This window comes from Lutra lutra, chromosome 1 (genome assembly GCF_902655055.1).
Source record: "Lutra lutra chromosome 1, mLutLut1.2, whole genome shotgun sequence".
NCBI classification, from domain to species: Eukaryota; Metazoa; Chordata; class Mammalia; order Carnivora; family Mustelidae; genus Lutra; species Lutra lutra.
Genome location: NC_062278.1, coordinates 205839706 through 205851948, shown reverse-complemented (window position 1 = coordinate 205851948; position 12243 = coordinate 205839706). Strand labels below are relative to the sequence as shown.

The window sequence follows — 12243 nt, the reverse complement described above, 5'->3', positions numbered from 1 at the left end:
ATGGGGCGCCTGGGTGGCTCAGTGGGTTAAAGCCTCTGCCTTCGGCTCGGGTCGTGATCGGGGTCCTGGGATTGAGCCCCACATCAGGCTCTCTGCTCCACAGGGAGCCTGCTTCCTCCTCTCTCTCTCTGCCTGCCTCTCTGCCTACTTATGATCTCTCTCTATGTCAAATAAATAAATAAAATCTTAAAAAAAAATAACTATGGCTCAGGGGTGCTTGGGTGGCTCAGTGGGTTAAGCCTCTGCCTTCGGCTCAGGTCATGATCTCAGGGTCCTGGAATTGAGCCCCACATCAGGCTCTCTGCTCAGCAGGGAGCCTGCTTCCCCCTCTCTCTCTCTGCCTACTTGTGATATCTCTCTCTCTGTCAAATAAACAAATAAAAATCTTTAAAAATAAAATAAAATAAAATAACCATGGCTCCAAAGGAATTCAGAAGGGAAACTTGAAAATATTTTGAACTGAGTAAGAATTATAACACTCCAAAATCTGTGGGGCACATATAAAACCATGATTAGAGGGAAATTTGTAACATTTTAAGTGGTTGCCAGAGGTAGGAGGTAGAGGGTGGGCAAAACGGGTGAAAGCAGACGAAAGGTACAAATTTCCAGTTGTAAAAAATTTTTTAGTCAGTCCTGGGGATGAAATGTATGGCATGGCAACTACAGTTAATAACACTGCATTGTATACTTGAAAGTTATTGAGAGTAGATCTTAAAAATTCTCATCACAAAGAACAAATCTGTAATTATGGGGCACCTGGGTGGCTCAGTAGGTTAAGCTTCTGCCTTCAGCTCAGGTCATGATCTCAGGGTCCTGGGATGGAGCCCTGCATCGGGCTCTCTGCTTGGCGGGGAGCCTGCTTCCCCGTCTCTCTCTGCCTGCCTCTCTTCCTACTTGTGATCTCTGTGTCAAATAAATTTAAAAAATTGTGATTATGTGTGATGAAAATGTTTACCTAACAAGACACAAAATAGGAAGTCATCATGTTGTATGCCTTAAACTAATATAATATTTTGTGTCAATTATGAAAAGAAGAAATGTTTCAAATCAATGATCTAAGCTGCCACCTTATATAAACCAGAAAATAAGCAAATCAACTCAAAGCAGGCAGCAGGAAGGAAATATTAAATATGAGCAGAAATTGAAAATGGAAAAATAGGGGGAAAATCTATGAAACCAAAAGCTGGATCTTTAAAAACATCAGTAATCGATAAACCTCTATCCAGACTCATCAAGAAAAAAGAGACACAAATTACCAATATAATAATGAAAGAGGGGCATAAAACAGATCCTACTGACATTAAAAGAATCAGGTAAGAGTTCAATTTTATCTCCATCCATTTGACATCTTAGAGGAAATGTGCCAATTCCTGAAAGATACAAACTACCAAAGCTTACTTAAGACGAAATAGATAACCTGACTAGTCCTACATCTCTTAAAGAAATTTAATTCCTAATAAGAAACCTGACCAAGAAAATTCCAGGCCCAGATGGGTTCCGCGACCAAGTCTATCCAACATTAAAGAAGGAAACATCAATTCTACACAAACTATGCCAGAAAACAGAACAGGAGGGAACATTTCCCAATTCATTTTATGATGCTGCATGACCTCAATTTTAAAATCAAAGGCATCACAAGAAAACTATAGACCAATATCTCACATAAACATAAATGCAAAAATCCTCAACCAAATAGTGGGCAAATGTGATCCAGCAACATGTAAAAGCAGCAAACCTCTTTTAAAAGATTTAATCCATGGTTTAATCCTGACCTAGAATTACTCCCAAAGACAAAAAGTGTACCTGATTCCATTCCAAATTCAGTCTTGATGTAAACATAGAATTTTACATATCTGACTTTGTTACAAAGCTACTGTCAAAGTAAAGGCAGAGCAGATAGTTTAATTTAGGAAATTGGGCAGATTATATAATAGTTGAGACTTTATAGAAGAACCTTTAGATTAAAAGTTATCTACAGTTTCATGAACACACACTCAACTAAAGGGTAATGAACCTACATCTTTTTCTGAATTTAGAAACCAAGGAGAAAGTGACTAGCTTATGCTAAAGAACTCAATTCAGTTTACTCAAAGTTTTTAAGATTATGACCCAAAGCATAATCCCTAATCTGCTTTCTCAGCATCTTGGCTTAACTACTTACCTTCAACCTGGCTAGTATCTGAGCACAGTTTCTTCTTTGATTCTGAATTCCCGGTTTTCTCATCAACATCCAGGAGAGGAATATAGTCTGTTTTTCCAACAGTTTCTCCCACAACATCATCAAAGGCCTCTGCCTCCAGCGTGGCAATAAAGTCCCGTTTTATCTCTTCCTCAATTTCTGGAGGTGGCTCTGTTAATGCATCTGCAAGACTGAGGTCAGCCATTTTGCACCACTGCAACTGCCTGGTTAAGGGGGAAAAAAATATTTCATAAGATGGGCACTGTGCAAAGGGAAACACATTCCTAAAAACTCTTCTCAGTTGTTCTAAACAAAAAAAGAAATAAAATCTAAAACTTGAGAGCTAGAAGAGGCTCCCTCATTTCACAGATTAGAAAATTAAAGCTCAGTTGACAGTCTTACCCGAAGTAAACACTCTCTATCTCACATCTCTCAGAAGTAAACAGAGCAAAAGCCATTTTGTCCTTTCCATTAATAAAATTGTCAAGAAAAAAAAAAAAACAATTTATCCAAAGTTACAGCCAGTAAGACTCATATCAGGTCTTTTGATTTCAAGTCTTATAAACTTATCAACTATCTCTTCCATTTTCATTTCTAAATCACATCCCAGAATATTTCTTAAAAGAATATACAAAAGGAGGTCAGATTACATTATATTCCCATTTAAAAAAAGGTTACATTACTATCAGGAGAATGAAGTCAACTTTCTTGACAAAAGACTTATTTTGTTGAGGTTAAATAATGCTTCTTCATGAATTCCTTGTGGATAGCTCCGTTAACCAAACTATACCTAGCCCTGTTGGCATGAAAAATACGGACATGTTCCTGATTAGCTAGGGGTGGCAGCCCCTCTGTGTGGTCATGCGCTCACCATCTTTTCAGAACATGAGGCTCTCCAATTTTAAACACAACCTGAAGTTAAGAAGTATAGCCTACTACAGGCAAAACTGCAGGTGACTAGCCCAGAAATACAGGAATAGTGTCGTAAAAATGCCAAAGGGCCTGCAATAAATTGAGCTCCCGATACATATACAGCACAGTGAGCAATAAAAAAAGTATTCTGGGGGCAACTGGGTAGCTCAGTGGGTTAAAGCCTCTGCCTTCGGCTCAGGTCATGATCCCAGGGTCCTGGGATCGAGCCCCGTATCGGGCTCTCTCTGCTTGGCAGGGAGCCTGCTTCCTCCTCTCTCTCTGCTTGCCTCTCTGCCTACTTGTGATTTCTCTCTGTCAAATAAATAAATAAAATCTAAAAAAAAAAAAAAGTATTCTGGGTACTGTGTCTGCTTTCAAAAGGTCTAACTTAATAGAGACTCCAAGAGACTCAGAAAGGTTAAGTGAACATAAGAGCTTTCTTGAGCAGGCAAAGGTAAATCAAACAGAAATCCTTAGCTGCATAGGGGCACATGGGTGGCTCAATCAGTGAGTCTCCATCCCACTCTTGATTTTGCTTCAGCTTGTGATCTTGGGGTCCTGGGACAGAGCCCCGAGTTGGGTCAGCTTGAGGGGTCTCTCACTCTCTCTGCTGCTCCCCCCCACCCTGCATGTACAGCAGCAGGCACATGCACGCTCTCTCTCTCATGAATAAATCGATCTTTTAAAAAAAAAATTTTATTTATGTATTTGACAGAGATCACATGTAGGCAGAGAGGCAGGCGCGGCGGGGGGCGGGGAGGTGAAGCAGGCTCATTGCTGAGCAGGGAGCCCAATGCAGGGCTCGATCCCAGGACCCTGAGATCATGACCTGAGCCAAAGGCAGAGGCTTAACCCACTGAGCCACCCAGGTGCCCCTAAATCAATCTTAAAAACAACAACAAAAAAAACACAACTAAACTAAAAAAGAACGAAAGAAATTCTTAGCTGCATAGTATGACAGGTACTGCTTCTGTTTGCCTAGAAATTCATTCTTCCTTATCTCCCCCGATATTCACTAACAGCCACCCCAGTGGTGTTGGACACATGACCAGGAAGAAGATTGTTGGAAAAGGAGTATCTCATAATGGAAGACGCACCACACGGCAGTTGTTCAGTTGCCCTGGTTGTCTTCTTTCTCGAGTCTAAGTGAGCAACCTTCCATTTTTCTTTCTTTCTCCTAATTTAGTCAATCTACTGCTTGCAAGCAAAGAATCTCAACTAATACACAGTCTTTCCTCCACCCAAATTTTTAAAAGCCAGAATCTACTATGATTCGAGCCATGTTTAAAGGCTCTCCTTTAAAGCTGTCCTCCACTGTCTACCTCTCTCCAGCTAAATTTATTAAGGAAAAAGAAATACACACCAAGGATTACAGTGATTCTATCTTAAACTTTGTCTGCACACATGAGTTCCTATCATAGTCATCAGTACGGAGCAGCACACATACAACCCATTCACAACACATGAATATGGATGGGCACTCCTACTCTATATGCCACCCAGGCCACTTTACATGTAAAGTATGATTGTCTCTCCAGATCCTGCCAGGAAAAAACGCTGAAAAATGACTCATGAAAGAACTTTTTAAAAGCCTGACAAATTTAATGTCAATAAGTTCCATAAAAAGTAACTGCTTTTCCCTTTTTTATGATAACTATTATTACCAGTTAGCATTTGAAACCTATTATGAACCAAAAATAATAAAGGATGTCTATAATTAAACAGTTTCAAGGTCAAAGAACATTTGAAAGGGTATCTGTACCATCCCAACAGTAGCTCTATTTTTTCCATAATACATACCTAGGACACCTATTCCATGTAATCCACTCAAACTCCCTAATTTAGGACACAGGTGAAAATGCAGACAGAACCAACAATATCTTTCCAATCTCATTTACCCGAGGGCATATTCTCAAAGGGCAGCTCTTTATCCACCGTCATCTTTCCCTCTTTACCCCCACCCCAACCTCCCAAACCACTTCCTGGGCTGACATGCGGTTCATGGACTATGAATAGCGGCTTAAATTCAGCCTAAGAAGGTAAAACTGATAGAAAATTAGACAGCTGGAAAGCAAGAAGGTCATTTGGCTCAGAGTGCATCTAGCCAACCACCCAGAAACTATATCTCAACACAGCTTAGATCTTTCTTTCTTGTCACTACATATAAATAGAAATATGATTTACACACACACACACACACACACACACACACACACAAAATTTACTTATGGAAAATGAAGTACTGGCTTTTATCCAGGAAGCCCCAGTTTTCAATAAATTAAACAGATGATTCAATTTTATAGTTATTCTATTCTAAAATATATACAAGTATAATAAATTAAATAAGTGTTCTACAGGTTTGTTAAACAGGTTTTGCCAGTGTTTTGGAATTGATTTTAATGAATTCATGGGTGAATTTCATCCCACACTCACAGAACCATTTAAGGTCACTTAATATTCAGTTATGCCTTAAAATGTTGAGTTATGTAATTTATGGACATAAGCATATGGCACAATGTTACTCTCAAATCTGGATATTCAGGAAGATCCAAAAATATACTCTTGTGAATGAGGACTACCTACTAAAAAGAAATGATCTCTTCTTGACTCTTTACACTATACCCTTTTTTTTTCCAATAAAAATAAGCATTTATTATCCTCCATTACAGGAGTCCCAGAAGAAGGCAATATCATGGCTGATCAATTCAGTAACTCAATGACTTTCAAGGACCCAGGTTCTTTTCATCTTTTTAAATTTTTTTAATTTTTTATTAACATATAATGTATTATTAGCCCCAGGGGTACAAGTCTGTGAATCACCAGGTTTACACACTTCACAGCACTCACCATAGCACACACCCTCCCCAATGTCCATAACCCAACCACCCTCTCCCTCCCCCCAGCAACCCTCAGTTTGTTTTGTGAGACTAAGAGTCTCTTATGGTTTGTCTCCCTCCCAATCCCATCTTGTTTCATTTATTCCTACCCCCCCCCCCAAACCCCCCACGTTGCATCTCCACTTCCTCGTATCAGGGAGATCATATGATAGTTGTCTTTCTCTGACTGACTTATTTCGCTAAGCATAATACTCTCTAGTTCCATCCACGTCGTGGCATCTACTATACCTTTCTTATCTGTATAAAAGTTTTACCTTTAAAAGGCTTTGTTTCTGGGAGGCCAAAAAAAAAAAAAAAAGCTAGGTACAGAAGTTTCTATACCTCACTGAGGCACCAGTTTAATCTAAAGCTTCCCGTGAGTCACGTTCAGGAGGTGAGTTCCCTAATCTGCAAAATGAGAGCGGTATGTTAAATGATTCCTGAGGCTGATTATTCTGTAAGCTGCTTATAATTTAGATTCATCACTTAAATTAGAAATAAATTGGGACGCCTGGGTGGCTCAGTTGGTTGGACGACTGCCTTCAGCTCAGGTCATGATCCCGGAGTTCCAGGATCGAGTCCCGCATTGGGCTCCCAGCTCCATGGGGAGTCTGCTTCTCCCTCTGACCTTCTCGCTCATGCTCTCTCTCACTGTCTCTCTCTCAAATAAATAAATAAAATCTTAAAAAAAAAAAAAAAGAAATTGCACACAGATCCTCAGTGTGCATGCCTGACTTTTATATGTCAAGTACTCCCAATTACAACTGGGTGCAGATTTATTAAAAGGCAAAAGCTTTTTGGCAAAGGGAGAGACTAAAAACAAACTCATCACTGCACAGTGCCCTGCTTGAGCAAATCTGACTGGAGCTTAAGAAACTCCACCCAGTTCTGGCTAACATCAAAGGAGACTTGACACCACTATGCCAAAAAATAAGCCCCATATTATTTAACCAGGCCCCGAGAGAACACACAGTTTTCAAGCATAGCGCTTTGGACATCTGATCTTTCATTCTGACTACATGCCTGAAGTGAAACTATCTGTTGAGAAGAGTTTTGAAAATATGTGAACGAAGACAAGAAATAATGACATGACAAGATGATGAAGCACAGAACAGAATTTTGGGCTCTTGACTAGCCTCTGACTATTAATAGCCATGTACTCATGCGGAGTAAATAAGATATGATGAGCTCACAAAGCATCTCCTCTGTTGTATGGTTTACTTTAGATTACATACTCTGGAATTAGTTACTGAACGGTTTTCTAGGTCTATAGAGACTGGTTGTTCACAATTTATTTAAATACACAGAAGTAGGGGCGCCTGGGTGGCTCAGTGGGTTGAGCCACTGCCTTCGGCTCAGGTCATGATCCCAGGTCCTGGTTTGAGCCCCACATCGGGCTTTCTGCTCAGCGGGGAGCCTGCTTCCTCCTCTCTCTCTGCCTACTTGTGATTTCTCTCTGTCAAATAAATAAATAAAATCTTTAAAAATAAATAAATAAATAAATAAATAAATACACAGAAGTATGGGCAACTTCTCAAGGTCCCAAAATTCCTCTTGAAAATATTAAGTCAGGGGTGCCTGGGTGGCTCAGACGTTAGGCATCTGCCTTTGGCTCAGGTCATGATCCTGGGGTACTAGGATCAAGCCTTGCATTGGGCTCCCTGCTCAGTGAGAAGCCTGGTTCTCCCTCTCCCACTCCCCCTGCTTGTGTTCCCTCTCTCGCTGTGTCTCCCTCTGTCAAATAAATAAATAAAATCTTTAAAAAAAAAAAAAAAAAAAAAAAAAAAAAAACAGAAAATGTTAGGTCAGTCTTACCTATAGTCAGTCACTCACTCCAGATCTGTGCTGATTGTGTCTGATGAGAAATTACCATTAGCAATCTAGTCTGCAAATTGCCTGTTGCTGCCTTTGTCCTCCGGGATCTACTTCCTTCGCCCTGGCCCCTCCACCCTCCCAAAGGTGCTCCTTTGAAGCTAAAGTGGAGCAAGAAACCTCATGATGAAAAAGAGAAATAGAAGCCTAATTCCCACTAACATAGTGAGACACTTTGCACAGCCACTGTCACATTTTCATTTCACTTTGTCACAATTGCCAAACCTGTACCAAGATTATTTGTGGTGGTCAGCATTCTCTTTTTAAAAGTGTAGAATCCTGGGATGCCTGGGTGGCTCAGTTGGTTAAGCAGCTGCCTTCAGCTCAGGTCATGATCCCAGCATCCTGGGATCAAGTCCCACATCGGGCTCCTTGCTTGGCGGGGAGCCTGCTTCTCCCTCTGCCTCTGCCTGCCATTCTGTCCGCCTGTGCTCGCTCTCTCTCCCTCTCTCTCTGACAAATAAATAAAAAAAAATAAAAAATAAAAAATAAATAAAAGTGTAGAATCCTGTTTCACAATTTCGAAGGGGGTAAAGGGACTTACATCCCAGAAGGTCCATCATTCCACCTTAGTGTGAGTTCAGTTCTTATCAAGTTAATTTTCCTCTTAATCCCAGAGATCAATTCCATGGAAAGTATTTGAGGTTTTGGTTTTAGTGTGAAAAGGGGTAAGAATACTAATTTAGCAACATGGAACATTTCAGGAAACAAAGAAGATCTGGATAAGGTATCAAAGTAGAGAGAGGATATGTGGTCCCAGAGGGCCTAGGATGTCAAAGAAAGGGAAGTTATACAATGTCAAAGCAAGGTCTTCTAAAATATTACCTCCTGTTAGTTTTAGAAGAAAGAAAAAAATTTTCTTCACAGTCACCTGAACTGAAAAACAAAATTACTGTTTTTCAATTAGTATCTAAGGGAAATGCTTCTGAGTTCCAAATAACCAACTTAGTAACTAAACATTTAATAATAATTCTGAAAACGGCAGAAGACTGGGGCACCTGGGTGGTTCAGTGGGTGAAGCCTCTGCCTTGAGCTCAGGTCATAATCTCAAGGTCCTGGGATGGAGCCCACATCAGGCTCTGCTCAGCAGGGAGCCTACTTCCCCCTCTCTCTCTGCCTGCCTCTCTATTTGTGATCTCTGTCAAATAAATAAATAAAATTAAAAAAAAAAAAAAAGGAGAAGACTGCTCATAATGCTCACTTAAATTTTCTCCATGATTAATATTCTATCAGGTTTTTGGGCAGCAGGGATAGAGGGGTGAATTATGGACAAGATATAGAACTAAAAAGATCCGTGGGGCTCATATTTTCTTTTTCTTTTCTTTTTTTTTTTTGGCATGACTGATCTAAACGGCAGAGAATTCTGAGGCCAACACTAAGCTGCTATCCCAGGACATTAGTGAAAGTGCTGGGACCAAAATGAAGTGCTTGTTCCTCAGGCTTGGAAGAAACCCAGACCATTTATAATCTGACATGGTGGTGGTATAGCCTGCATCATAAAGATTTCATATTCAACATGAGATTTTTTAAGTCTGCCTAGCAAACTTTCAGTTACTAACTGGGGACTCTATTCCTCAGATTGGTTTTTTGTTGTTGTTGTTTTTAAGATTTTATCTATTTATTTGAGAAAGAGAGTGAGAATGGGAGAGAGCACGAGAGGGGAGAAGTCAGAGGGAGAAGCAGGCTCCCTACTGAGCAGAGAGCCGGACTCAGGACTCGATCCCAGGATCCTGGGATCATGACCCAAGGTGAAGGCAGATGCTTAACCAACTGAGCCACCCAGGCGCCCACTCAGATTAATTAAGTCCTTTCAGAGGTCTATTACATAGCAAGCTGAGCCTTATTTGTCTGGTGTCTGTGTTCTGCTTTCAATTTATTTAACTAGAAAACTAGTTTGATTTATACTTTCAATCAGAACGGTATTTCATTCAAAGTAAAACCAATTTCTACTTGTTGTAAAAAAACGATTTTTATTCCCATACAGCTGATTGCTGTATGGGAATCAGCTACCATCTTACAGAGCTCACAGGCACATGTGATCCCTGAGGCTAATCAGAATTTCTCCGGCTCTTCCCCAGAACCAGAATGGCAAAGGCACAGCTCAGCAATGTCTTGACTATCCTAGCAATAAGCCCCAAACCCCTGCAGAATATATTAAGTTTCCACCCCCAGGTACCTCCCTACACACTTCAAGGACAACAGCTGTACTATTATGAACGGATGGTATTTGCAGGCTCCACAGGGTTCCGTTCAGAACCACCACTTGTCCTGTTCATCACAGGATTGCAACAGGAGAAAGCCCTTGATTACTAGAATAGCTGAGGCTATTGCCGAGTGACATTCCTGTATGGAAGAGCGCGTGGATTTTACTTCCATGTAGTCCCAAAAACAGAGTTCCTTTTCCCTATGCAATTTTAGGGAACTCTGTCCTGGAAACATACAAACACTGCACACACATGCACACACATATTCACATACATAAAACCTTGCAGCCCGAGCCTCAATGCCTAGCTTGCATACTTACAGGAACTATACAGGCAGTCTGTGTTCAGTCCTGACCGAACGCATTTTGGACCTCTAAACAGGCACCTGCCTGCCACATTTCTGTCCCAGTGATTTTAAACCTATTTCTCCAAGAAGAATCATCTACACCAGATACCTCCCACTGTTAGCCATGTGATCCACTCAGCATGGTGTCTGCTGAAGTCTGGTAATGTGCGCCAAGCAAGAGGCGACAATGACACAGCACTTAAATTTCTGCTCTAACCATCCTTAAGAGCGACTCTTCGATTTTATTTCAATTAAAAAAAAAAAAGTCAATCTTAGGATGATTCTCAATACCTATTGCCCCGGAATTGTGGGGAAAAAAATAGTTTGTTTTTTTTTAATGTTGCCATTCAGGGACACCTGGGTGGCTCAATTAAGCATCTGCCTTCAGCTCAGATCATGATCCCAGGGTGCTGGGATCGAGTCCCACATCAGGCTCCTTGCCCAGCATGGAGCCTGTTTCTCCCTCTGCCTGCCACTCCCCATGTTCCTGCTCTCTCTCTCTCCTTTCTCCAACAAATAAATAAATCTTTAAAAAAAAAAAGTTACTATTCATCCCACTTATCCTTCCTCAGTCTAATTAAGAACCAAACACATTCAGAGTTTCAAACTACACCTACCCCAAAAATTATTTCTAAACACTTAAGATCTCTAAAGGCTTTTATTAAAACACCAGTTCAAATAATCTAGATTCCAATTCCCTCACTTTAACAGCTGACAAAAAAAAGGAAAGAGAAGAAACAAGTCATTTATAAATAAAGCTAGACTGAGGATCCGGCTAAGGGGAGATCCAGCAAACACCAGAAACACAAGCAGGGTATAAAAGAATTGACAAAATCTTGGAATTTTATAGTTTCTGTTTTATCTGACACAATGACACCACTATACTTCCAAATCTATTTTTTTGCCTTACCTTTTCTTCTTAAAGTATAACAGCAATTGGGAGGAGTCCTGAAGATCAGGGGGGAAAAAATCTGAGCTGATTTAAAAGGACCCCAATCCCTATTAGGAAAAAAACACTCCAAACTCCTTTGTGTGATATCCAGGTCACATAATCCTATAGGACCCAGACCTAGGACCTATCACAGCCATCAGCAGTTTGCCCTGGAGGCTCTCCCTGTACTTCAGTGAACACGGGACCAGCTGCCATCTTATGAGCCTATCACTGACATCACCACACGGCCTTGCTCATACTGCTCTCCACACTACAAATCCTCTTCACTCCTTCCTCATTTGTCAGAGTCTTGAAATTAACTATCATCAACCATCAGCTTTTCTGTGATTCCATTCTGAGATCTGTTCTCCCGGCACCATTGAGAACTAACAGCTCACCTGTATTTCTATAGTAACAGTACAGTCTGATCTGTACTGTAGTTAGTTGTAGGTACCAGTGGCTCCCATAACTGCTAGATCCCAAAGAGGAAGGACCATGTCTAAGCAATGTGTTTATCTTCTCTTAGTCAATTACTTTACACAGAAGATGGCTAAAACAACAAAAACCAACAAAACAAAGGGGCTAGCTGAATAGAATTCTAAGATGGTATGACCAAAGTTAATAAAAAGTAGGAACACCTTTGTGGCTCGGTAGGTTGTCTGCCTTTACCTCAGATTGTGATCCCAGAGTCCTAGGATCAAGTCCCAAGTTGGGCTCTTTGCTCAGAGGGGAGCCTGATTCTCCCTCCGCCTGCCACCACCCCCTGCTTGTGCACACACATCTCTCTCACCAATAAATTTTTTTAAATCTTAAAAAAAAAAAAAAAAAAAAAAAAGTAGGTCTGGGGCGCCTGAGTGGCTCAGTGGGTTAAGCATCGACTCTTGCTCTCAGCTCAGATCTAGATCCCAGGGTCATGAGTTCAA

General features: G+C 40.7%; 1 protein-coding gene across 13 annotated transcripts in view; it reads right to left on the bottom strand.

The window, feature by feature from the left end:
* Positions 1-12243, bottom strand: part of MAP4 (microtubule associated protein 4) — a 193678-nt gene that overhangs the window by 123055 nt on the left and 58380 nt on the right. For 12 of the 13 annotated variants that reach the window (XM_047695055.1, XM_047695035.1, XM_047695027.1 and 9 more), the window contains exon 2: positions 2162-2403. In XM_047695055.1, coding sequence (XP_047551011.1) covers positions 2162-2403 — 242 coding nt within the window. Of the gene's footprint in view, positions 1-2161; positions 2404-10363; positions 10513-12243 lie in introns of those variants that run through there. The other variant, XM_047695068.1, reaches the window with a different exon arrangement.